At 48.0% G+C, this 27469-nt stretch overlaps 1 protein-coding gene and 1 pseudogene across 6 annotated transcripts; one reads left to right on the forward strand and one right to left on the reverse strand.

The window, feature by feature from the left end:
- Window positions 1-27338, forward strand: UPP1 (uridine phosphorylase 1). Of its 6 annotated transcripts, none has more exons than XM_035253365.3 (9): window positions 1-180; window positions 1791-1972; window positions 9641-9705; window positions 18685-18802; window positions 21126-21284; window positions 22590-22704; window positions 25824-26033; window positions 26298-26444; window positions 27138-27338. In XM_035253365.3, the coding sequence occupies exons 3-9, from the start codon at window positions 9662-9664 to the stop codon at window positions 27275-27277; spliced, it is 933 nt and encodes a 310-aa protein (XP_035109256.1). In that variant the 5' UTR covers window positions 1-180; window positions 1791-1972; window positions 9641-9661; the 3' UTR covers window positions 27278-27338. The 6 variants fall into 6 exon arrangements, with proteins under 6 accessions (XP_035109256.1, XP_078198551.1, XP_035109255.1 ...); XM_035253364.3 differs by lacking the exon at window positions 1-180 and adding an exon at window positions 772-1020; XM_035253366.3 differs by lacking the exon at window positions 1-180 and adding an exon at window positions 1129-1226.
- Window positions 15433-18413, reverse strand: LOC103794711 (pleckstrin homology domain-containing family A member 8-like; annotated as a pseudogene).
- Window positions 27339-27469: the final 131 nt, after the last annotated feature.

A 27469-nucleotide genomic window follows, 5' to 3' on the forward strand; every position in this document is an offset into this window, starting at 1 on the left:
GTTTTCTCAGGAACTGGAGTTCCCTTTAGAAGGCAAGTTACAGGCGTGCTGGGCTGCCCCGGGCCGCTAGGTCGTCTTCTTTCCCAGGCTCCGTGCTCTCATCAGATTGCGCCTTTCCAGAAGCAGGGAGAGGACCAGGGAAGACCCCTGAGTCGGAGAATGGGCACCGGCCGGCGGCAGGTAGGACTGGCCGCTGGGGTCAGAGTGCAGCGCCGGTGTGGGGCAGTTCTGCCACTCAGCTGTGACTCTAAATGAATGAGTCACTTCTCCTCCCCGGGCGAGCTCCTGGCTGGGGAAATCCCTGGATCAGGAAGGTCCCAGAGAAACTCCCCAATGGGAAAGCTGAGGCGGTTCAGAGAGATCCAGGGTACACACAGTGCCAGTGCCAGCCCCACGTCCCCGACCACCGGCTCAGGGCTGGTTCCACGCCGTCGTTTCTCTCCGCTGGCCCCAGCCGCGGGGCCACCTCCAGACACACAGACCCCGGCTCCTGCCTGGCGGCGTGACCTTGGGTTAGTCCCAGAGCCTCCTCTGGCCGGGTTTCCTCCGCCCATTGCTAGGACCGTGTGCGTAAGGAGATGTCCTCTGTAGTAGGGAGGTTTAATGAGTAACAGAACTGGCTGTCTGTTCTTAACAATTGCCCAGCTGCTCCACGGAAGGGAGAAGCAATAGCGGGCGGAGGCTCCCGGCACCTTCCCGGCACCGGACAGGAGGGGGACGGGGGAGGCGGGGCCTGTCCGCGGGCTGGCCCAGGGTGCGGTCAGCTGAGTCAGTGGGCCCAGGGCAGGCGGGGCCGGAGCCAAGCGGCGACCCCCGGGCGGGGCGCTCGCAGACTCCATTTGAGATTCACCTTGCGAGTGGTTCCCTTATTCGAGTGGTCCCGGGCACCGACCCTCGCCCTGCCGTCCGCGAGCCTCGCGAGAGCTGCCCCTTCCTCGGGCCCTGGAGCAGAGTGTTTGTCGCCGGTGTCGCCGTGCGAGGATGGCGCAGCGGGTGTAGGGTCCCTGCACAGGCCGAGCGGTGAGTCGCCCGCGGCCCGGCTTCTGCCGTTCTCTCTTCCGGGGAGGCTGGCCAGTCCCCTGCCTCGGCGACGTGCCCGTTTACCTGTAGGGGCGGTGACGGAGGCTCAGGTGCACCCGGCTGCCAGCTGCAGAGAAGGTGCCGAGAGCCGGCCCGGGGCGGCTGCGCGTGGAGCAGGGCGCGCGGCTGGGAGGTTCCGGGAAACGGTGTGTGCGGGGCGAGGTGGGCGTCGGGGGAAGCGCGCGGGCGAGATGGCTTCATTGGGTCCACCCGGTGCCCACCTCTCTCCCACGTCCCGGCGACCGAGTGCGCGGGGTCCCGGGCGGGGAGCCCACCCTGCGGAGACGCTGCGAGGGAGGCAGAGCCGGCAGGGTCAGGTCCCGCAGGGCGCAGGCGGGCGCTTTTCGCAGCCCAAACCCGGGTGGGGAGTGCGCGAACCCCGAGAACTGTGCTGGGAGCCCCAGGCAGAGGAAGGAGTTGGTGACTAAAGTGACGAAATGATGTTTTGTCCCCACGTCTTTTAAAGGGAGAGGGGATAAAATTTCATTTGGAGGCTGATTGTTACAGGAGCCCTCCAAGTTCATATGGAGTCAAGTGTCCATTGAGTCAACATTTAATCAAATGTTACCGCATAAAAATATTGGCATCGAGTTATCTGGCAGCTCCGCAGAGAGAGTTTACAGTCACAAGCATTATATGACATAATTTGCGTGGGGAAGGGGGTCCCTTTACGATTCGTTTATATGGCAACCTGTCTTTCGACTTGGCAGGGCCCAGAGAAGCAAGGAACTCCGTAGCCCGCCGGTGGTCAGCGCGTCTAGTCTCCCGTCCCAATTCAGGGCTTGGCGAGGTGACTCGCGGTCGTGGGTGACTCGCCGGCAGCCTTCCTGCCCCGGCCTGGAACGCCTCCCTCTACAGACGTCTGTCCGCCTCCAGCCGCTCTCCTCTGACGGTCAGTTTCGGAGAAATAGTCTAAAATCCGGAGTAGAAAGGGGCGGTTTCCCGTGAAGGCCGTGGAGGCAGTTTCCAGGCGCCTGGGTGACTTCTCTGCCCTTCCGTCTCTGGTTCTCCATCCCCGTTTCCTTTCCCCACCGTCCCCGCCAGGCCCTTCCTAGGCTCATTTTCCACCTGACTGGGGTCTTTTGGGTTAAAAAGACCTCTGGTTCCATTCAGTGGCTGTAACCTTGGGTCTTTAAAAAACGTTGTGACTTCCTTGAATAGAAGGAATGTCTTAATTTGGGTTTCTAAAGCCCGGCTGAGCTTTTCCCAGGGCAGGCCATCGTCTCTCCCGCCTTTCGATTTGTTTGCCCATCTGCATTTTGGCCCAAGCTGTCCCCACTTCTCAACCACTTTTACATTATTTCTTTCTTCAGACGCCACTCTGACCTTCTGGTCCTCTGCGTAAACCTACATCATCACTGCAGATCATTTTAATCCAGCACGGGTTTATCAAGCACAGATTATAATTCTTGGTTCCAATACTTTCAGCGTTGGTGGGCGTTCATGTTTCATTTAAGAAGGATAAATTAGTGTTTCTTTACATGGGTTTTTTTTGTAAGCGGACTTTTGTTGTCTTTACTGATAATAAAATTAATGCAAACTTATTGTAAAAAAGAAAATCAAATATATAACAGAAAATGAAACTTCTAGGTTTTCCTCCTCCGGAAAGATAAACACCAAACATTCTTCCTCCTCCTCTCTCACACACATTTGCTTCTGAAATATGTTCATTCAAAAAGGTATTTTAAATGTTTGCACACTAAGCTATTTATGCACATAACTTACCAATCTAATTTGAGTTTAATGGGTTAAAACTAAAAAAATCTTCAGATTTATTTTTTGTAAGATGGATCTGGCTGGTAATAGGTAGGGGAGCCAGAGAGCCAGCTTTAAGGATTTCCCTGGGAGGTAAAATTTCCAACCCAGGTAAAACCAGCAAAACTCTCCTGTTATGTGGGGAGGGGAGCGAAGAGCATGGCTTTCTAGAGAGGTGGGAGAAGACTTGTTGAGAAACTGAATTTCTTTCCTTATAGAAGTTGGAGAACATTGCTGTACAGTGTTAGGAGACATGTTTTCTAAAATCAGCCCAGTCTGACATCTTCCTCAACACCAGGGTCAATTTCACCAGCCCAGGGGTTGTGTGGGGCTTTGGAAAAGGGATCAGCTCTTATTTCTAAGTATAAAGGGCACTGATGCTTTCCAGACCTCCATTCAAATGTCTCAGTGCTGCTGTCTGATTAGAGTCTACTTGTAAAATTAGTGCTCTGTGGTGAGGACTTTGTCATGGACATTCTCTCCCCTTGGTGTCAACCTGTGCTTTTAGTCCAGGGCTTAATTGTTGATTCCTGTGTTTGCCCTTGACCCCTCGTTCCCACCTGCCCTATTTCCCATTGCCATCCTTCTCTTCTGTTTCAAATTGCCAAGTGATGACTCCCCAGACCTCATTTTCCCATATGGTGATGAACACAGGTAACTTGTGCAGGAACCATGGTGCCTCCAGTGACATGTGTAACCTCAGCCCTATGCCTACTAGATGACACGTTGTCCTTCCCTATTATCCTAGCTAAAAACGACAGCTTTGTCCTCATGCCACGTTCTAGTCACCTGGAGATAGGATAGTTTGTGACAATATCTGAGTGTGATAGTGTGGAGTGAATCCTCCTAGAAGAGATTAGAGTTGCTCCTGTGACAATTGAGTTTATGTTGTAGGAGGTTCTGCTTTTAAGGCAGACATGGGATTTCAAATGCCTTCAGCTGAAAATAATTGTTATGCCATAGTAGCTTATTCTGTACTTCTTGGTGTAGAGCTAACATGCAAATCTCTGTCATTCTCTGCTTAAATGTCATTTTAGAAAACAAAACAAAAACCCAAAATGAAAATCAAATATATAACAGAAAATGAAACTTCTAGGTTTTCCTACTCCCGAAAGATAAACCCCAAACATTATTTTTCCTCCTCCTCTTCCTCTTCTCTGTCTCACACACACATTTGGTTTTGAAATATGTTCATTCAAAAGTATTTTAAATGTTTAGATACTAAGTTATTTATGTAAGTAACTTACCAATCTGATTTTAGTTTAATGGATAAGCTAAAAAAAGAAAAAGAATATCTTCAGTTTTTTGTTTTTTTTTTAGTAAGTTAGATCACTTTTTCAGTGATCACCTGGGGCTCCCCTACTTGTTGCTAGATAGGACCCTGGCAATAGGGGAGACCCCAGCCCCCTCAGGCTGATGCTCAACATTTTTACTGGGACGTGTAACCACCTGGGGCCCTTGCAGTTTTATTTGCCCAGGCTGAGCTGTTGATCTCTCCACATTTGAGTGCAGCTTTCCCTCTTAGCTGTCTGATGGGTTTCCTGTCATCTTGCCTTTTTTTTACTGTTTTTCCTGTCTAAAGGGTCCTTTCCTCACCAAAAGTTCTCTAGGCTGATTCCTAATTATGAATCATTAAGAACCCCGAGGGGCATGCTGGGCTGGCTGGCTTTCTTTTCTTCTCTTTCTCTCTCTTTTTTTTCCCCCCAGAGACAGATTCTGACTCCATCACCCAGGCTGGAGTGCAGTGGCGCAAACTCGGCTCAGTGCAGCCTCCACCTGTCAGCCTCAAATGATCCCCTTCTACCTCAGCCCCCAAAGTAGTTGGGACAACACAGGCATGCCACCCCACCCAGCTAATTTTTGTATTTCTTTATGGAGAGAGGGTTTCGCTATGTTGCCCAGGCTGGTTTCACCCTCCTGGGCGCAAGCGATCTACCTGCCTTGCTTTGGCCTCTCAAAGTGCTGGAATTATGGACATGAGCCACCACACCCAACCTGCATTCATTCTTTTCTGCTCTGTCCTTTCTAGCTGAAGTAAATAAATCTTCCAGGCCCTGGTTGCACCTTTACTTGGCCACCTTGAGTTGGAGTTGACTCTTGGCTTGCTGACCGCTAGCTTCTCAGTGTCCTTGGTCTTTCCCGTCCCACCATAGATCATACATGTCATCAGAGATGTTCTTATGCCAGCCTGATTTTAAGTCTATAGTCACCTAATGAGGGGCCAGAGAACAGCCTGTTGGTCTCATTTATTTTATGGAGGATTTCAGATTCTTTAAATCATTACCATATAAAATGCTGGGGCCGGCACAGTGGCTCAAGCCTGTAATCCCAGCACTTTGGGAGGCCGAGGCAGGTGGATCACAAGGTCAAGAGATCGAGACCATCCTGGTTAACAAGGTGAATGCCCATCTCTACTAAAAATACAAAAATGAGCTGGGCCTGGTGGCGCGTGCCTATAATCCCAGCTACTCAGGCGGCTGAGGTAGGAGAATTGCCTGAACCCAGGAGGCGGAGGTTGCAGTGAGCCAAGATCACGCCATTCCACTCCAGCCTGGGTAACAAGAGCGAAACTCCATGTCAAAAATAAAATAAAATAAAATAAAATAAAATAAAATAAAATAAAATAAATAAAATAAAATGCTTAGCACTTCCTGGCGTCTTATAGACATGTAATGCCATTTCTAATTATGTTACTGAAAGCACCCAGGCAAGCACCAGTATTTACCCTGTTATTGAAGTTCTAGCCAATGGTTTTGGTGGGGTAAGGTGAGAGAGGGCTGAACCAAATTGCAACTTTCCTGAGTAGACAGTGGCTGGAAGGGGGGCTAATTCAGTGCTGGGTTTGGCAAGCTGGTTTGTTTCAGCCAGGCAGGAAACAGGAAGTGGAAGGCTGCACTGGGGTTAGATCTGGGATAATGAAGAGGCTGGAAGTCCATAAATCAGGTATGTCTCATTAGAAAATAAACTATACATATTGTCTGTTGGAGGAAAAATGTCCAGGATGCACAATAATCATACTTCGGTAAAAACAATTTAAAAGCAATTGTCAGAAATAGTTCCTGAAAGTCTATGAATAACTTACAGATTAAAACAAGATGCCAGTTAAGCTGAACAAAAGGCAGTGCTTGGAAATCCTCATGGCCGCGTCCTCAGCTTTCAGAGCCAAGCCGCATTCCGGCCTGGGTGCGTGTGTGGGAGACACTCCTGAAGGTATTTCTTCCAGTGGCTAGAAAGGGGTACCGAGAAGGCCTTTCATGTGGGCCTTAAGTTGTGATCTGGAATTGAGTATATTGCAGTTGACACTGGGCCCATGAATCCCTTCTCTCACCCCCTTTTCTATACTAAATTCTAGTGGGCCAAACTTCTACCGACCTTTGAAGGTTGGGGAAAACACATGCAGCCTGGTGGCCTGTGGGAACAGAAGTCTATGTGAGTGACCACAAGGGTGTGTCAGCTTCTGGTTCTCATGCTGTGGGGCTCCGACTAGGCTAAGGGGAGACTGTCATTTCTTCTCTTATCAGCTCCTATCTTTGACCTTTCAATGGGTGGATGGGGTGACCATATAATTTATCCTCTACGTCCAGATCCTTCGGCTAATGAAACATGCGTCTGGTAATTATGCCGGGACTTCCCAGGTAAACCCTGACATGCCAAGCAGACCTGCCCTGGGTTACCATACCCTAGATAAACCTGCATGAGACCTAAGTTATTTAGTAGGGAACTTTTCAACTAGAGCATTGCAGACATCCGCAACTTTCTCTGCCTATGTGGTTGGTTAAATCGAGCCTCCCTGAGTTCAGGGCTGAAACGCGGAGAGAAGTTAGTTCTTGGGACATTCACACCTAGGATGGGGCATGCTACAGGTTCTAAGATTGCAAGGGGAAAGAGGGAGTGAGGCTGGCCCCGGAGCCCACTAGGAAGGAGCCAGCAGAAGGCAATGACTAGACAAGGGAACTGAACTGATTTCTCTGCTGATATAGCCTTGGTTTCTCTAGTTCAGAGTAAAGAAAAGCAACCAAGCCTAGAGAGAAACACCCTTACTCTGCAAGGCCAGACAGGAAGTTCTGGCTTTGGCTTTGTTTCCTTTTCTGTAAATGGGGGTTGGATTCTCTAGAGAGCTTTCCAGGGGCCACTCAGCAGTCTCTGATTCAGTGGGATGCTCTCAGCTGCTGGCCCAAGGGAGCTCACCTCTAACTCTTTTCCTGCCCAGTTTACTGTGGGGGCTGCTTCCTTTCATTAGCTCCCTACCCCTATAGACAAGCAGCCTGGAGGGGACAGAGTTTTGGGGGAGGTTGTAAGAGGGCACGTTCTTCAGAGGAGCTGCTCTTACCGGGGAATGTGCCTGCCCAGCAGAAACTGGCTCTGGGGACCAGGACTCTCTGCCTGACCCTAAACCTTACTTCTTCCCTCAGTGGAGAAGCAGGAGCTCCATAAAGAGGCTGTGGATTGGTGTCGCCTCCCCAGACTGCATGACCATGGCATGGCTGGGAGAGGTGGAATTCCTGAGACAGCAGCCAGGGCCATCCAGCTGCAGGGGGCTGTTGATAGTGCCATTGATAGTTATGTTTCCTGGAAGCCAGACTACTGTGGAAGCTGGGCTATGGGTTGGTCTGCTTAATGTATCCTGAAGAATGTCTGAAATCATATCTAGACACCAATGCCCCAGGATCCTCCTGTAGGGCGTTTTGATGAGAAGCAGTGCCCCGACTCCTCCTCACTCCACACACGTAGGGAGAGCTGGTGCTGGCTGTTCATGAAGCTTCATCCATACACTGTCCTTCATTTGTCCCCTGGTGAACTGGGGGCCAAGGAGTGATGCCTCTTTTAAAACTCATTCCCTTCCCACTGGTGTTGTGACTCATGCCTGTAATTTCAGCTACTTGGAGGATGAGGGTGCAGTGAGCCGTGATTGTACCATTACACTCCAGCCTGGGCAGCAGAGTGAGACTCTCTGTTTCTCCCTTCCTCCCTCCCTGTTTCCTTCCTTCCTTCCTTCCCCTCTCTTTCTCTTTTTCTCTTTTGACAGAGTCTTGGTCTTTTACCCAGGCTAGAGTGCAGTGGCGTGATCTGAACTCACTGCAACTTTCATCTTCTGGGTTCAAGCAGTTCTGCCTCAGCCCCCTGAGTAGCTAGGATTACAAGCATGTGCCACCACGCCTAGCTACTTTTTCCATTTTTAGTAGAGATGGGGTTTCACCATGTTGGCCAGGCTGGTCTTGAATTCCTGTCATCAAGTAATCTGCCCACCTCAGCCTCCCAAAGTGCTGGGATTAGGGGTGTGGGCCACCATGCACGGCCCCGTGTTTCTAAAAAATGAAAAATAAAGTGTTGAATAAAAAAAATAAAAACACCACCACCACACCTTATTCCCTTCTTAGCTGGACTGCAACAGCTGGGATTTCTAAAGAAGTGTTGTATAAACGCTAAGGGGGAATGAAAGCTGGGTGGAGAGATTGGAGGCAGCAATTGGAGGGAACGTGTTTGCTCCACACCCACAACTGTAATTTTCCCTGGCATTCAACATTTACTGGGAATGGTCACTATATTATGGCAATAATAAATCCCACTCTCCAAAAAGGGACCTTTTGGGTTTTATCTTGGTGATAAGAGACTGGTGAGTTACGAGGGTGAGAACCACGTGGTGGAAACAACCAGACTGACTTCAGGAAAGCGGCCACACTTCACAGACTCCTACCAATGTCTTTACGAGCCTTGGGCCATCCCATAGACCCAGTGCTTCACTCTCCTCCTATCAGCACGAATCCTGCCTGCTCTGCAAGGCTTTCCAGGGAGTTGGGGGCCTGGCCATTACAGGGCATTCAGATATTGCTTTATTAACTGAGTTCAAAACGGGAGCCTCGCCCTCCTTCAAAGAGCTCTGGTGAAACCCTGCCCTTCTCCACACTGGGAAGTAGTCTCGGGGGTTTCTGACTACTGAGCCCTACCAGAATAACTGCAGGTACACCGGCGACCTTTCCCTTCACGGGGCTTTGCAGTGGAAGTGGGGCCATGGGCTGACTCAGGTCAGCCTCAGTCCCTCTCCCTCCAGTGATGGTTCCCTGTCCCCACTGCTCCCTCTGGAGCCTTTACCCCACTTTTGACCCAGTTCCTCCTGTTCCCCCAGCAGTCCTTGAAAGCTGGAGAAGAGCATCTGAGATTCTAGAAGGGTGAGGAAGAGAGGTATGGTGTGTTGGGTCAGTGAGTCTTGATTTGCTGGGCTGGGAAACTGGGAATAAGGGACAGGTTTGTTTGTTTTGTTTTGAGATGGAGTCTTGCTCTGTCACCCAGGCTGGAGTGCCGTGGCGTGATCTTGGCTTACTGAAACCTCTGCCTCCCTTGTTCAAGTGATTCTTCTGCCTCAGCCTCTAGAGAGTAGCTGGGATTACAGGCACCTGCCACCACACCTGGCTAATTTTTGTATTTTTAGTAGAGACAGGGTTTCACTGTATTGGCCAGGCTGGTCTTGAACTCATGACCTTGGGGGATCCACCCACCTTGGCCTCCCAAAGTGCTGGGATTACAGGCATGAAGGGAACATACTCTCTGAAGGTGTGAGGTTCCTGTCTATTTAGGCTTTTGGCACATTTTCGCCACCTCCTCTCTGAAATTAGCAACGCTGTAAACACACACACACACTCCTTTCTCTCTCTCTCTATTTCTCTCACATACATTTAAGGAATTTATCAGGCGTTTAAGGAATTCCACTTCATTGCACTGACTTTCTACATGTTAGTGGGGCTCTGCATGACCTTAGTTTCTGTTGGGTGAATTCACTTCATTCTGTGTGATTTTTTTTTTTCCTTAGGGTCCTGCCTCAGTTGAGGGAATGGCAGCCACAGAAGCCAAAGCAGAGAAACCTGAAAGTCACAAGTAAGGCTCCATTTCCTTCCAGGTTGGGTTGGGTTGGATTGGGTTTATAGAGCATACGTTGTGCCACACGTGTGTCTAAGAACTTGACATATATGAATACATTTGATGCTTGTGAAAGGACTGAGGCCTGGAGGGATCAGTGTCTCAGTAGGTTCAGAATTCAGGTGGCTGAAGACCTCCGGGGTCGGGTGCTGGGACCTCAGCTCTTGATTCTTAGGACATGTCATTTTAGAAAATCAGTTGAGTCCTGCTCAAATCTAGTCTAGTAGGTTTTTCCTCTATGTGTCACTTTTCTTTTTCTTTCTTTCTTTCTTTTTTTTTTTTTTTTGAGACAGAGTCTTACTCTGTCACCAGGCTGGAGTGCAGTGGTGCCATCTCAGCTCACTGCAACCTCCGCCTCCTGGGTTCAAGCGATTCTCCTGCTTCAGTCTCCCAAGTAGCTGGGACCACAGATGTGGGCCACCATGCCTGGCTAATTTTTGTAATTTTAGTAAAGATGGGGTTTCACCATGTTGGCCATGATGGTCTCCGTGTCTTGACCTGGTGATCCGCACACCTTGGCCTCCCAAAGTGCTGGGATTACAGGCATGAGCCACCATACCCAGCCACTTTTCTTAAACAAAATCCCCTGCTTATCACTCAGCTCTGCCTTGGTTCTGAATCTGAAATGCCTTCATATTCCTTTGCAGTTTGTCATACTTCTGGTGTGCTTGGCATGACACCTACTGTGTTTAGGCACTGCTAGAAAAGCAAGGATTCCTTGTCTTCATCCCGATTCCTATGTGGACTTTAAATCCGTGGATCATTCTTGTTCTGTCACCACCCAGTTGTCTCCTACCTCTGCTGGGGTTACCTGGGCAGTCCTCCCATCTCGCTTCCATAGCCTCTCCCCAGTCCTGGTGGCCTCTGACCTTGGCACCACCCAGGGTTGTGGTGACCTCTGGCCCCCCTTGCTCTGGATTCCTGGCCCTTTCTTCCTCTATAACTTCCCTGAGACCTCTCTGAAGTCTCACATGTGACAGCTGCATACCCATGTCTTAATTCCATGTAGACAATGCTCCCCCATCCTCCTCCCTTCCTTCCTTCCTTCCTTCCTTCCTTCCTTCCTTCCTTCCTTCCTTCCTTCCTTCCTTCCTTCCTTCCTTCCTTCCTCTCAGAGTTTCAGAAGCCAGTTCCCCTCCCCTCCCCTCCCCTCCCCTCCCTTCCCTTCTTTCCTTTCCCTTTCCTTTTCTCTTTCCAGGTTTCACCCTGTTACCCAGGCTGGAGTGCCGTGGTATGATCTCAGCTCACAGCAACCTCCACCTCCTGGGCTCAAGTGATCCTCTCACCTCAGCCTCCTGAGTAGCTGGGACTACAGTCATGTTACAAACCTGGCTAATTTTTGTACTTTTTTTAGAGATGGGGCTTCACTATGTTGTCCAAGCTGATCTCGAACTCCTGGGCTCCAGTGATCTGCCCACCTCAGCCTCCCAAATTGCTGGCATTACAGGCATGAGCCACCGTACCCAGCCAGTTTCCATTTCTTCCATCTCACACATTTCCTTTACATAGTAGATGCTCAATGACTATTTGCTAGGTGAATAAAGTGATAGAATTAAGCAGAATAAAGTCACTTGAATTTATATGTAGACTTGAGAAATATTTTTCCAAGTAGTATGTCCCTGACTTGTTATTTTAAAATCCTTCAAAAAATAAATTGGGCCATCTTCTGGTTCATTATGGCACATGTTAAATTTACTTTTTTTTTTTTTTTGAGGTAGAGTCTTACTCTGTCACCCAGGCTAGAGTGCAGTGGTGTGATCATGGCTCACTGCAGCCTCAAACTCCTGGGCTCAGGTGATCCTTCCACATCAGCCTCCCAGGGAGCTGGGATTACAGGTGCGTGCCACCATACCCGGCTAATTTTTTCATTTTCTGTTGAGTCAGGGTTTTGCCCTGGCTGGTCTTGAATTCCTGGACTCAAGTGATCCACCCACGTTGGCCTCCTAAAATACTGGGATTACAGGAGTGAGTCACTGCACCCGGCCAAATTTTCATATTTAAAAGTCATTGCCGGTCTTCACGGTTACACCCTATTTCCTTCTCCTTCATTTCACAGAATCAAGGAGGAAAGACAGGTTTCTTTTTATTTTGAAATATGTGGCAAAATTGTCTTAATCACATCCTGTTTTGTCATTTTGAAGCATGACTCTTAGCCCGTCTGTGTTGTACTCTGTATTCCCAACATCCCAAAGGAGGATGGGCATGTTACTTACATGAAAAATAGCTGTCACCAAAGGATCCTAGAATGCTGCAGAGTGTGTGCATTGTCCGAATGTCACATTGGCCTAGAGATCAGAAAGGCTTTCTGAGAAAGTCCAAAGATGGTCCTCACATGATTCTGGATTTGGTCCCTGGAAAAACAGCCTTGCCCCACATCCCAGAGTAGAATGAACCCTGATTCTGGAGACCACCACAGCTTGTCAGGAAGAGGTGGATTTAGGGGCAGGCAGGTGTGGCTCTGTGCTTCAGACAGGCCACTGTGCCTTCCTGAGCAGGGCTTTTAGCAGAGTCGCTGCTGTAGTCAGCACAGTCCCTGCCTGCTCGTACAGCAGACAGTCACCTAGGCCCTGCCCCTTTATGCAAAGATCTCCCTGTCTCTGTCTATAAACTTTTGTATTTATCTTTTCTATATCAGCCTTTGGGAAATATTCAGGTGGGCCCCACTCTAGGGGAATGGACAGGAGGGAACATTTGACAGGAAAGGAGGAAGCGGTCAGGTATGGGCCAAGGGAGAAGCAGGAGCCCTCAGTGTCTGGAGCCTGGGTGTCAGCTGTTGATGCTGAGTGCCAGAAAGAAACTGGGATTTGATCAAATGGTAGATAAAATAAATAAAACAGGATGGGGCCATCTCAACCTTGTTTTGCTTGTCTGTGGTATATTCCGTGGGATTCAGAGATAAGTAAGAAGTGATTGTGGCCTCCAGAAGTTTTTGTTGCTGGAGGTAAAGTTATTACATTAGCTGTATATATCAGTGTTAGAGTATAGATAGGGTGTGTGCGGAGAGAATGGACATCTGCGAAGGGGGAGCATTCCCGATGTAACAGTCATTTCCAAATCCATGGCAGCTGAGACCCTGGCTCTCTTGTATCTTTTTCCTTTCTCATGAGTTAGATTGAGGAGGAGACATGACCAGGGGGTTCTGGACAGAAAGTCACACTCAGAAGGAAGAAAAAAGAAGTCCTCAGTTGCTCTGACATCTGGGTCCCATGTTTGCCTCAGTTTCCTGTGAGGGAGCCCACCATCTCTGGGACTCAGAAGGCATACATTGTCGAAGGAGCTGTGTTTGAGGCTGGCTCTAAGGGACTTCAGCAGGCTTGAGATGGACTCATCTAGACCTGGGGCATTTGTTTTGTAAGTAAGCTTTTACTGGGACACAGCCGCACTCATCTGCGTGCTGTTTATAGTTGCTTTCATATGCTTATGGTGGACTCGAGAAGTAGCAGAAACCATGCAGCCTGCAAAGCCATATTTATTATCTGGTCTTTTTTTTTTTTTTTTTTTTTTTTTTTTTTGAGACAGAGTCTCCTTCTGTCACCAGACTGGAGTGTAGTGGTGTGATCTCGGCTCACTGCAACCTCTGTCTCCTGGGTTCAAGCAATTCTCCTGCTTCAGCCTCCTGAGTAGTGGGGACTACAGGTGCGTGCCAGCACGCCCAGCTAATTTTTGTATTTTTAGTAGAGATAGCATTTTATCCTGCTGGCCAGGATGATCTCCATCTCTTGACCTTGTGATCTGCCTGCCTCAGCCTCCCAAAGTGCTGGGATTACAGGTGTGAGCAACCACACCCAGCCTGTTATGTGGCCTTTTTTTTTTTTTTTAACAGAATAATCAACATCATTTTAACATCCCCTTTCTCCCTAGCCTTAAAACATGTGATGTGATATTTGAAGTTTAAGTATTTTCCAGAAGTCTTTATGTGGGCAAAATGCCTAAATAATTTGAGCTAAATAAGTGTTCATTTGTTTAAAGACAGACAAAAGGCAAAACCAATACCCATCCCTACGTAAACTTCTTGACTAAAGAGAGAACTCTCTCCATCCTAGAGGTCCGCAGTAGGAACAGCGTCATCTAGAGATGATGCTCAACTCAAGCAAGCCTCTCAAAGGACCTGCTACCCGGGGTAACTACCTTCTGCTGCAACTTCCTTCCTGTTACTAGAAGAAGGAAGTAGCCTCTAACGGGGAAGGTACCCCTGACTTCTCTCCTGTGCACACTCGAGGCAGCATGGTGTATTGAGACCAGGGCCAGGGGCTGGGGCATCACACTGTGCAGAACGCCCACTCAGCATCGTTTTATGAAATACTTAAGTCTCATCTTTGAATTATGACACTGTCCCAAAGCTTTTGAGATTGATGAACAGCTGCATTTTTGCCTGCTCTGCACTTTTGGTGATATAACCAAGATTGATCGGTGCAGAGCCATGGCCCCTGAATGCAATGCCAAGGCCTGCTGGCTGGGCGTCGATGCTGGCTCAATTAAGGAAGTTGCTGAGTAAACTCGCTCCACTTCTCACTCTCCGTTTAGCTATTTTATTTAAATCGCAGCCTCCTCCTCTTTGAAAAAAAGGACGTATTGTTTAATTGAAGAAAACTGGGAATTCTGTAAATTAGAATTTAATCTAGTTGCTCTGCAATACCGTGTGCAGAAGAATCATGTGTAAAGTTTATCAAAATGTAGGTTCCTATGTCCCACCACCTAGATTCTGGTTCCTTAGGTCAAAATAAGGCCTGGGAATCTGCTGTTTGAATAAGCACTCGGTATGACTTTGATACAGAGGTAGTCCGGGTCACACTTGGAAATTACCTGGCTCTTCTACTTAGAAACTATGTGACTGTGAACAGATCCCTCAACTTCTAAACCTTGCTTTTGAAGTGGGGTAATAATCCCTTTGTGTATCATTCCTTGTGACGCCCCATTGAGATAATGCCTGGAGAACATGCTGGTACATGGTAGGCAGTCAGGAGGTGTCATCGCAAATGAGCTGTCCCACCTCTCCCATATTCTCCCCTCCAGCTTGGGGTTAAGGCACATCATTCATCTCAGAGCAGCAGCCTCCTGCCTGTCAACCAGGATGGGACCCTGTCCATGTCTTCTTCGCCTCCCACGATTTCATGGTCATGTGAATGCCCTGAACATCTTTACTGTATAGACCCTTATCGCTGACCAGAGTTACAGTGAAGAGGTCCACTGAAGAGCATCTAGGAAGAGCAGACTCCACACAGCTTCAACAAAGCGGCTTGTACTTCCTCCAAGTGTCTAGTCTAATTCTAAGCTGGCTGAAACACTGGCTATGGATTATAGCACTTAATACGAAATCTGCTGATTTTCAGCTTGGGTTTTTGTGGACCAATAAAACTAAAATCTAAAAACAATACACAACACACTAACAGCAAATTCATTTGTTAAATCTGCTCTTATAACTTGCTGTTCAAGTCTCTGACACCTGATCATTTGGTTTCCAGTAGGCCTGCTGAACTGAAATATATAGCACCTTGATCTTTAAATACACAAAACACATATGCATTTTAAAAATTATATATAAAACCACTGCGTTTTGCCTCCTCCTGTCCATCCTCCCAAGTGAAGGGGTTGGAGAGGTCTGAGGCCGTTGCTGGAAATTAAGTCGGGCAACACAACACTTTAACGCTTTATTCCCTGAAGTTCGGAGCTGCTGCCCAGCAGCCATCATACCGCCTCCTCAGACTCCAGCCCGTGGACCTCATAGAAAGGGTCCAGCATGGCCAGCTGCTTCTCCATGGCAGGGAGGTAAAGGCTGAGGTCTCTGTGCATCCCAACACTGAAAGCTTTCTGGTGGTCACCTTCCTCTGTGGTTAACACGGCCACAAAATCTTCATAGGAGGAAGCTGCCCGTAAAGCAGATAAAAAAACCCCTTGAACTACCCAGCCACAGTGTTGCCGCTGCGTTTTACCATATGCATTACTCAGGGCTGTCTGGATATCCTTTTCCCCATTTTTCACTTCTGTCAAAAATCCCTTCAAAAATTTGAGACCTCTCTTCAGCCACAAGAAGGCTTCGGTCACCGAGTTCCTAACCTGGGCTGCGTCGGCCTCCACATTGTGCAGCACTATCTTCTGGAGAGTGGTGAACTCTTCTTTGTTGGTTATATATATATATATATTTGTTTTTTTTTTCTTTGAGAAGGAGTTTCACTGTTGTTACCCAGACTGGAGTGCAATGGCATGATCTCGGTTCACCACAACCTCCGCCTTCTGGGTTTAAGCAATACTCCTGCCTCAGCCTCCCGAGTAGCTGGGACTACAGGCGTGCACCACCATGCCCAGCAAATTTTTGTATTTTTAGTAGAGATGGGGTTTCACCTTGTTGACCAGGATGGTCTCGATCTCTTGACCTGGTGATCTACCCGCCTTGGCCTCCCAAAGTGCTGGGATTATAGGCATGAGCCACCGTGCCTGGATGGTTATATACTTCTGATTTACTTGCTTAATATTTCCAACAAGATCCATCTTAACAGGAGCAAACACCGTGGGGCCAAGTTTGTCCAGTACTGGAACCACAGCCAAGAAGAATTCTGTGGGAATGCCACTGTCTTCTGGAAGTTCAGTGTCACTACAGCTTGTGTTCATGGTACTATAGAAAGTTGGGATAACTTCTTTGCCTTCCTCCCAGAGGGATTCTGGAGAGCAACTCGAGGAGTCTGATCCAGACTGAGTCGAGTTATTGTCATGGTCTTCCAGGTTTTCCATGCCATCTTCCTTCATTATTTCACCTTGAACTGTTATATTATCATCTGTGTTTTCCTCACTTGCTATGCTGCAGTCTACCTCTGCAGATTTCAAATATAAGGAATTCTTATTTTTCATTAGGGTTCTTCATCATCATTTATTTCCATATTTAAAGATCAATTTTCACAGTTGCTCAACTCCATTTGCCTTTGCAGTGAATTGTGAATTGTATAATGGGATGTTTCATCTTGCTGGACTTGAGCATGGCCAGCTGCGGCGATCCTGGTGGTGGGCGGTAGGGCACCTCAGAGGTGAAGGCTGCATTTGTAATCTGCGTGCATTCTTTCAAGGTCTTCAGAAACATTACAGGTTGATTTCAGCAAAGTTCCCTCATCAATTCCTTCCTCAGAATTGGACACACCAGTCGTGGTCACTTCTTTCATTTTATCTACTTGCTAAACAAGGTCACAGTAGAGTCTTAGTTCTGACATTTTGGTTTTCAAGTTTTCAGCAAACTCTTTCTCCTTCTGGGTCCTACTGTCAGTCAGGCAAGACTTGGCTGATCCCAGGGCCACCAACCACCACTGTCTCTTAGCCACGCTTCTGGCCTTCAGGTAGAAATACTGTTCCCTGGGGATTATCAGGCCCATGTGTGTATTATACACAGAATGAACTGAATTTCGCAGACTGCCATTTGGATGCTCCTTTGCAGGCTTCCCAGTCATATTCAGGAGAATCATGACAGGACAATATTCCCCCACAAAGAAGGAATCATTGAGGCTGCCAACTGCTCAGATAGTTGGTCCATTTGGACAACACCCCTCCCTGGTGCCTGCAGCCCCTCAGCCCATGCCCGCCAGCTCCCTCATTGCCCCAGGACCCAGGAGGCAAGGCTCACCGGCAGCAGGGCCATTGCCTGGCACGGCCCAGACGCCCACTCCTGGTGCCTGAGCCTGATGTGGGGATGCCTGTTCCCTATTACCTGGCCTTTTATGAAGAAAAGCTTGCTGACACTTGCTCTAGACTAGCATGAGCCACATGTACATTTTATAGCAGCCACCTTGAATAAAAGCAAATAAATAGATGTCTTCTCTTTTTCTGATGGAGTCTCCCCTTGTCACCTGGATTGTAGTGCAGCGGCGCTATCTCGGCTCACTACAACCTGTGCCACCTGGGTTCAAGTGATTCTCCTGTCTCAGCCTCCCGAGTAGCTGGGATTACAGGTGCCTGCCACCACGCCGAGCTAGTTTTTGTATTTTTAGTAGAGATGGGATTTCACTGTGTTGGCCAGGCTGGTCTTGAACTCCTGATCTTGTGATTCACCTGCCTCAGTCTCCCAAAGTGCTACAGGCATGAGCCACTGCACCTATCCAACAGATGTCTTATCTTGTCACTCTTAATTGAATATTGTTCTAGAGAAGTGGTAGCTAGTGTAACAAAAAAACAAAATTGAAGATGTGCAGTTTGGAAAGGGTATCTCTGGGATGTAGGACTAGAAGTTGTTTTTCCTTCTATTTCTGTTCATATTTCCTATGGTAAACATAGTAGTTTTAAAATAAAGTCAAGTTTATACATGGAATGAACTTGATTAGAGGAGCAGCTGGCTATTCTCTATACTCCCTGTATAGGCAGATTGAACTTTTCCATCTTTGTACTTTTTTTTTTTTTTTCTGAGACAGTCTTACTTTGTCGCCAGACCCCAGGCTGGAGTGCAGTGGTGCAATCTCGGTTCACTGCAACCTCCACCTCCCGGGTTCAAGCAATTCTTCTGTCTTAGCCTCCCTAGAAGCTGGGACTACAGGCGCATGCCACCACACCCAGCTAATTTTTTTATTTTTTAGTAGATACGGGGTTTCACCATGTTGGCCAGGATGGTCTCGATCTCTTGACTTTGTGATCCGCTCGCCTCAGCCTCCCAAAGTGTTGGGATTACAGGCGTGAGCCACCGCACCTGGCCCCATCTTTGTACTTTTATGTGCTCTTCTGATTTCATCCCTTTTGCCCTCCACACAGAGCCCTGGGAGCAGCAGGGGTTAAGAGGAAGGAGAAGAGAGAAGAACAGAGGGGAGGCAAGTGGGGACCTTGGCAGTGTTGGGTTTGTCTTATCTCCAGGGTCCGGCCCTGCCCTTCTCCCACCATGAGCCTTGTGTCTGACATAGGCCACTTCTGTGATAATGTTGACTGTCGGGTACAGATGTTCTGTAAGCCTTCCACTTTCTTGTTTTTTAACAGTGATTGCCTCGTCAGACTTTCAAATCCAAACATAGCATCAATGAAAGAAGATATTCTCTATCATTTCAATCTCACCACTAGCAGACACAATTTCTCAGCCATGTTTGGGGATGTGAAGGTAAGGGGCCAGGTGTTGACATCTTGGGATTTGTCTGAAGATCAACCTCCCCCTATATAATACAAGTAGACCAACCCACAAATGCTTGAGAGGTCACAGCTGACAGGTTTATGAAGACATGTTTACCAAATTTTTAACTTTCAAGTATATGAACTAGCAAGTAAAAGAAAACGATCCTAAGTAGTGCCATATTGCTCCCTAATTCATCTCTTGCAAATTCAGTGCAGTTATGCATTGCTTAATGGTGGGAATATAGTCCAAGAAATGCATTTCTTTTTTTTTTTTTGAGACGGAGTTTTGCTCTTGTTACCCAGGCTGGAGTGCAATGGCGCGATCTCTGCTCACCGCAACCTCCGCCCCCTGGGTTTAGGCAATTCTCCTGCCTCAGCCTCCTGAGTAGCTGGGATTACAGGCACGCGCCACCGTGCCCAGCTAATTTTTTGTAATTTTTAGTAGAGACAGGGTTTCACCATGTTGACTAGGATGGTCTCGATCTTTTGACCTCGTGATCCACCCGCCTCGGCCTCCCAAAGTGCTGGGATAACAGGCGTGAGCCACCGCGCCCGGCCCAAAATGCATTTCTTAAGTATTTCATCCTTGTGTGGACGACATAGAGTGTAACCACACAAACCTAGGTGGCAGAGCCTCCTACGTGCCTGGGCCATATGCCCCTAGGCTACAAACCTGTATAGCATGTGACCGTCCTGAATACTGTAGTTGTAACATAGTGGTAAGCATTTGTGTATCTCTATATATCTAAACATAGAAAAGCTACATTTAAAAAATGGGAATCTATAATTTCCTGAGAGCACTGTTGTGTTTATGTGATTCTTTGCTTACCAGAACATTGTTATATGGGGCATAACTATGTATTTGAAACAATATATAAAATATACTTCCTAATACTTCATTGAGAGTAGAGAAAGATGTAAAAATTTCCTAGGGAGGCAAAGGATAGTAAATAAAGGTCATTGTATATTGTTTGTAATATAAGACGCATATTGGTATTCTGTTTAGCTAATTGCCTTTAATTTCTTATTTTGCTTCATGCAGCTTCCGGTTAATTTCTTCTACAAAGTCTTAAGTCCCTCAGTTCTGATTTATCTTAACATAAGACTTTGAAACATCTAATGGGTAAAGATGAACTGACATATAGAATAAAAAATCAAAATATACCAGGACCCTAGAATCCAGTGCTGCTACATGGGATCATAATAAAACCACAGTGTTATGTCTTATCAATCGTCGGTTCTTTGATAGTGCTGGTTTCAAATTGTGGACAACTTTCCATGTGCTTTTAATTCATTAAATTTTCATTCATCCTATTAAGTTAATCTATAGTGATTTTTATTCCAGGGTATGAAATTTTCTTTTGTATGTTTAGAGAATAATTCATTTCTTTTATCTTCAAACTCTTTATTTTTCATTCTCGATTTTTTGAGCTGAAGTATCACTGCCCAGGCTGGAGTACAGTGATGTGATCTCAGCTCACTGCAACGTCTGCCTCCCAGGTTCAATCGATTCTCCTGCCTCAGCCTCCTGAGTAGTTGGAATTATAGGCACCTGCCACCATGTCCAGCTAATTTTTGTATTTTTAAGGGGAGATGGGGTTTCACCATGTTGGCCAAGCTGGTCTGGAACTCCTAACCTCAGGTGATCCGTCTGCCCACTCCCAAAGTGCTGTGATTACAGGTGTGAGCCACCATGCCCAGCCATCCTCTAACTCTTTAAAAACTTACTCACTTTTTTTTTTTTGGCAAAACCAACATTTTATTACACGACATTCTACAAATTAAAGTTTTTAACTTCTCTGAGAGAGACCCACCAAGAATAGCTGTCACTTCATGAACCTCCTCTAGGCTTCAGCTGGCTCTTTCCAAGAATTGGACATTTGGCACTGAAGTGACCAGGTGAGACAGTGATCAGTACCTGTTTGGGGGGGCTCTGGTAACAGAGAGACAATGAGGAGTTGCTCCCTCTTGTTTGAAAGCCAGGCTCTCTCCACAGGCTGCCTTCTACATGACAGAGGGAGGCTGAGTATGCACAGGACCTGGAATTACCTCCTCAGAGAGAGTGAGGGTCTGGATTCCTGTTTGTGGAGGAAACTCATGGCCTCCACACTCAGTGCTCCCACTGAGCACTCACCAGGGGCCTTGTTAAAGCAGATTACTGGGCCCCTTAGATTCAGCAGGTTCTGGTGAGGCCGATGAGCTTCTATTTTTAGCAAGTTCCTAGGCGATGCTGATGTTGCTGGTCTAGGACCCCACTTGAGGGCCCCTGCTATAGACAGTGCACTAATGGGGTCTGTCTTCTCTGGCTGCAGTTTGTGTGTGTTGGTGGAAGCCCCTCCCGGATGAAAGCCTTCATCAGGTACGTTGGTACAGAGCTGGGCCTTGACAGCCCAGGGAGAGACTATCCCAACATCTGCGCAGGAACTGACCGCTATGCCATGTATAAAGTAGGACCCGTGCTGTCTGTCAGTGTGAGTACCTGCCCTCCCTTGTGCTCAGTCTCTAGGCCCTGCAAGCCCCTGTGCCCCACCCCTCTGCACACACAGACAGCTGGTCCCCTAACACCTGTTTACTGGAAATGGCTGGGAGCAGGGTGAGCCCACAGTAGTGGTGATTCAGAGATTATTGAACACAGGCTCCTGCCCTTGAGGCTCAGTCTCCAGCCGAGGCTAAGTACACAAATGCAAATGCACAGCTGTCTGTGTCTACACAGTGTGAGGGTGGCCGGTGCAGGGAGTTAGAGTGCTTGGGGTGTACAGGAGGGACAGGAGAGGGTGCCCTGCCTGGAGCAGGATGGAAGGAGAGTCTCAAAGTGCTGGCCCTTTTATCTTCTCTGCCACTTCATAGTGAGTTACTTCAAAACACATTTTGATTCAGCAGTGAGCATGGTGAACACAGAAATCTCCAGATTCTACCATAGCAGTCTTTTCATTTTTCAGTTTTGATTTTCTTGGTCAGGAGCAATATAAATGAACTGTTGCAGAGTAAGGAAAGGGAACCCCTGTGGTGAGATAGGTAGCTGAGGCCTCGAGCTATGTCCACCAGCTAGAACACGTCGGGGAGCCGAGGCAGTATTCAGTTACTGATAGTCTGTGCAAAGCTTTCCTGTGTGTAAGGCTCTGTGACCAATTCCAGCAGGGATGCCTCCACTGTATGGCTCTGCCACAGGAACAGCCCCTGGAAAGTGCTGAGGGCATGTGGGGAGAGGCATCACAGAAGATGTGACACCAGGAAGGGGGCTCTGAAGGGGAGAGCAGGAGGAGGGGTATGCAGAGACCCCAAAGAGAGGAAAAGGCACAGGCAGAGAGAGGTACAATATCAGCAAGGTGTCCTGTGTCCATTGGGCTGAGGAGCCAGCCACTTACTTCGTTTGGCTGAAGCAGAGTGTGTAGGGAAAAAAGAGAAAGGAGATAATTCTACCTTGTGGCGGGGTGTGGGGAAGTAGGGTGGGCATTTATGCAGGGGCTCAGATGCTAGAAGGAGCTGTTTGTTACCTGGCAATAGCAGACTGCTGCTTCCCTGCTGAGCCCCTGGCTCCTCAGCTGTTACCTATTTGACTAATTATGTCAATCAAATGGGGTTTTGTCTTTGACAGCTTTGAGTAAACTTTTAAGTTTCCCACAGTGTTACTGTTCTTAAATTTATGTTTAAGAAGTGTATCTTCCATCACCACAATAATGGGCATGGTAGATTAAAGTATATAACATGGAAAGTCAAGCAGAACATTGGCGAAGTCACAGCCTTGGCTTAACATGGGTGTTTCTCCCTGGTTCCAGCATGGTATGGGCATTCCTTCTATCTCAATCATGTTGCATGAGCTCATAAAGCTGCTGTACCATGCCCGCTGCTCCAACGTCACTGTCATCCGCATTGGCACTTCTGGTGGGATAGGTAAGGTCTGCAGAGGGGCCTCTTGCCCTGTGAATGGATGAGAGACCGGGGGAGGCCGAGGCAGCTTCTATATGGTGTGGGATTAGACACAAAGGGTTCCTTTCTTGGCTGTGTTCAAGGAGAGCTTGTTAACAGGACGTGTGAAAAGAAGGTTGTTTTGTTGTTTATGTACAACCCATTCCTCCAACCCGCACCCCAGAGCTAGGCAGCGGAAGGGTGCCACCCCGAGCATGTGGGGAAGCCCATCCTTTTGGGGTCACGCCGTTTGTGCCTTCTTGTCTGCTTCATTCTCTCTTCTCCTTTCTAATCCCCCTTCTCCATTGTCTCCTTTCCTTTGCTTACTTTTCCTCCGCCCTATGATGTTTGAGATTTGAAGCACCTTATGTGAAAAGCCACAGGAAAATCAAAGTGGGGAAGAGAGAGGTGCAGTACAAAACTCAGACAAGTGTCCTTCAATTAGCTCAAAAGGTCCCTGTCCTCAACACGTTTCAAAACACAAAGACGGCAAAGTAAGAATGAGATTTCATGAGAACATAGAAAAGCTAACAAATTGTTGAATCGTAAGCCAAAGTCCGATAGGCAGATGTGTTTTAAATAAGTGGTCTCACTCTCTGGGGTTCCAACTCTGTATCGTGCTTTCTGATGAAAACTGGGTTCTAGCGATTCCTGCCCCCACTCAGGTGTTGGAACTCAGGGAAGAAGCCTGCAAGTGCCCTAGAGAAAGTTGAGCTTTGTCGCTGCTGGTCAGGCCTATGTGTACTTGTCCCAGGCTGTCTAGGTCTGGACTGTCAAGGATTTACAACAATTCTAAAATTTAAGTCTCCTGACTTTGAAAGGGGACTTGCTTTAGACCCAAATCTTTAAAATATGTTATCTTGTCTCTTCTCTTTTTGTTATGTAGAGAGATTGATGTGTAAAATCTGTGTTTGCATGACCGTAATTCCAGGTTTAGTGAAATTGTCCCTAGACCACATGCTACTGGCCATGAGCTGTCTCGGTCCTGCAGACTTAGTCTCCAGTAAGACACAGCTATGCATACCTAGCATGCTGGCCTCTGCCAGGAACTCTAGCAAATGGTTCTTGAGTTTTTGCTCTGGAGTCATTTTTAAAACAATGATCGGAGAATTCTGGAGGGAGTAGTGTGGATTTTGAATTTCTCTCAATTGCTCCATAAAAATGGAAAGAGCAAGCAGGGAGCAAAACCCAAAACTCCTGGACACAGTTGATAATAAAGTGTGATGTGCTATCCTCACAAACCCCAAAGTGTGAACGGGTGGGGACAAAAAGCCTCAAGATCTGGGTTGTGTTGGCAGCTGCTCAGGAGAAAGCTCAGAGTGACAGACAAACCTGAGAACAAGAGTTTCAGGTATTCCTAGGAAGGTGCAGGGGACACAGTGAAGATGGCAGCTGACACTGGAGGGGGCCTGCACGTCCCGATGTGAGTGACGCTGGAATCCTAGGGGCTCTATCACTCTAGGCCCTGTGGGTTCTCCAAGGCATCAGCCAAGCTCTCCTCTAGCTCCAGCCCCAGTGCTGGGAGAAGCTGTTGCAAGGAGACTCTGAATTGCCTATAAGAGCCGCAGGAGTAGCAAGGGAAAGAGGAGTTCAGATACATGTGGGGAATGAAGTGAAGGTCTTTGCAATCGGCCGTGTTTTTTAATGTTTCATGAAAACAACTGACTTGTGAGTTCTGGAAAAGATCTTCTGCCTTCTTGTTCCCTCCCACATGTTTAGGAAAATCAAGTTTGCACCAGAAACCGATCCTGGTTATCTTAGTCCCTGTGGGGTGATAGACAAGATGCCATTGACTGGGTGGCTTATAAACAACAAGAATGTATCTCTTCTAGTCTAGAGGCTGTGAAGTCCAAGGACAAGGGGTCAGCAAACTTGGTGTTTAGTGAGGGGTAGCTTTTGGATTCACAGAGCTCTGTTTTCTCACTGTGTCCTCATGTGGCAGAAGGGGCAGGCCACTCTCTAGGGCCCCTTTTATGAGTGCACTAATCCCACTTATGCAGGCTCCACCCTCATGACCTAATCACCTTCCAAAGGCCCTGCTGCCTAAAACCACCTTTGGGGTTAGGATTTCAGCCTATGAATTTTGAGGGGGAGACCAACATTCAGTCCCAGTCCATAGCAATGGTCAGATCTTATCTAAAGTTATTATAGCACAAAAGAATAAGGAGAAGAGTAGTAAGTAGTGTCCCTAGAAACAGAAAACTAGTCCAGGAAGGCATGCCCAGAACACAGGAACTGAACCCTAATAATGCCTCAATCTGAGGAAGGCCAGGTAGGTCAGCATTGGTCATAACTCCCCTGGGTTTAGAGTGTGGGGTTCATTATACTGTTCCAGTCTGCTTTTTGCTGGTTTACTTTTCAAGTATTTGCTTGAAAGCTTAAAAATGAACAAGATACGAAGTGGGGAATCAATGAAACACATCATAGTATAGGTTCAGTGACAGACAACAGCGGGAAATTGCAATGAATGGAAGGCAGAAACATGGGACAAAGTACCCGAAGAGTCCTGGCTATTTTATTTTATTTTATTTTATTTTATTGAGACAGAGTTTGCTCTTTTTGCCCATGCTGGCGTGCAGTGGCACAGTCTCGGCTCACTGCAACTTCTGCCTCCTCAGTTTAAGCAATTCTCCTGCCTCAGTCCCCTGAGTAGCTTGGATTATAGACATCACCACAATGCCCAGCTGATTTTTGTATTTTTAGTAGAGATGGAGTCTTGCCATGTTGGCCAGGCTGATCTTGAACTCCTGACCTCAGGTGATCTGCTCACCTTGGCCTCTCAAAGTATTAGGATTGTAGGCATGGGCCACTGCACCTGGCCCTCTGTTTTCTTCTTTGTGCCTTTCTCTTCCATAATGCCCATAATGATCATACATTAATTACTGTCATAGTTTTCAGAGAGTTTAATGGGAAAATGGGTCGCTGTGTATTTGGGAATAGTCCTGGATGCTTCCTGTTTGGATGTGTGGATGGATTGTTTCTTTCCTCCATGTGCTTTTCTGTGTGCTCCCTGGCTGCCCTGTGTAATTGTCTCCTCTCTTCTTGTAGTTTATTTTACTTTGTTTCATGTCCTGCATAATCTTGATGTCTGCTTTTCCCCCCAGGTCTGGAGCCTGGCTCCGTGGTCATAACAGAGCAGGCAGTGGATACCTGCTTCAAGGCAGAGTTTGAGCAGATTGTCCTGGGGAAGAGGGTGGTCCGGAAAACGGACCTGAACAAGCAGCTGGTGCAGGAGCTGTTTGTGTGTTCTACAGAGCTAAGCGAGTTCCCCACAGTGGTGGGGAACACCATGTGTACCTTGGACTTCTATGAAGGTAAGGCAGTGGATACCAGGAGGCATCTTTCAGCCTGTTGTCCCTCCCCTTAGCTTGCCTTCTCTCTGTGGGCTGGGGTTTCCATGTGCCAGGTTGCTGTCTTCATTGCCTCTCCCAGGGTGGCGGGAATGACCCATTTGAGTGGACCTAGGCAGGACCTGGGTGGGTCTTGCTTGTCCCTGTGTCCCTCAGGCATCATGGCGCTGATGTGTTATGGGAACTTACTACATGCCTGTGGTTCTCATATGTCCGTGTGTGCCTCAGGGCAGGGCCGTCTGGATGGTGCTCTCTGCTCCTACACAGAGAAGGACAAGCAGACGTATCTGCAGGCGGCCTACACAGCTGGTGTCCGGAACATCGAGATGGAGTCCTCGGTGTTTGCCGCCATGTGCAACGCCTGCGGCCTCCAAGGTAGGCAGCACTCGATGGGCCTCGGTACCCTCTCCCTGCTCCGCTCCTGCTCTCCTGGATGCCCCTCACTGGGGCACCTCCTCCTGGAGCACCCCAGTACCCATTTCTGGCTTCTATCTCCCCTGTCCCCAAGCCACTTTCTGATATATGTTTGTCCTTACAACCCTGTGTTGAGCATCCTTTGATTGTCACCTGACAAAATGCAGGATTCTCAGTGTCCTTGTATGGGAAAGATGACAGAAACGTTTTGCTGCCCCATGAGGCTGCCACCAGCTCTATAAAAACTCGGCTTTCAAAGCGCTTTGGCTTTTGGAACTGCGATTCATCCACCCCCAAGGTCCTAGGCACCCTTGAAGGGCAACTCAGAGCTCTGCAGAATTCCCTCATCACCTTGTGATGTGCCTTTCAGGCTGGTGCTTGCAGCCCTGAGCTGGTCCTGGAATGGGGAATTCCTTTTGGAAGCTGAGGCTCGAGAATAAGGGAGGGACAGGGCAGGGTGGTGTCAGAGAGGGAGGAGCCTTACCAGTGCCTGGACCAGGTGCCTTCCCCTCCTGCACTGAATCCTCTGGCCCCACCTGACTGAATGGGCAGCCTGGTTTCCTGAGTCGCCAGTGCTCGTGGATCCTTCATTCCATCCCTGTGAACTGTTAGACCCCCGGCACCTTGCCTTGATGTGGTCTTTGCCCTCTGCAGCGGCCGTGGTGTGTGTCACCCTCCTGAACCGCCTGGAAGGGGACCAGATCACCAGCCCTTCTAATGTGCTCGCTGAGTTCCAGCAGCGGCCGCAGCGGCTGGTGAGCTACTTCATCAAGAAGAAACTGGGCAAGGCCTGAGCACTGCCCCGAGCCTCCGTAGACCTGCTGTGATCACTTGCCATTAAAAGCATTGTCCAAAGTCTCCTGTCATGTGGACTTTAAGCACACTTTACACAAGAATCTAGAAAATCAGATTGCAATTAAGAGACAGAAAATCTGGAATTAACCGCATGGGATGTTCTTCCTTTTGAAGTTTCATTGGAGCATTTT

The sequence above is a fragment of the Callithrix jacchus genome, chromosome 11, assembly GCF_049354715.1.
Source record: "Callithrix jacchus isolate 240 chromosome 11, calJac240_pri, whole genome shotgun sequence".
Taxonomy (NCBI): Eukaryota; Metazoa; Chordata; class Mammalia; order Primates; family Cebidae; genus Callithrix; species Callithrix jacchus.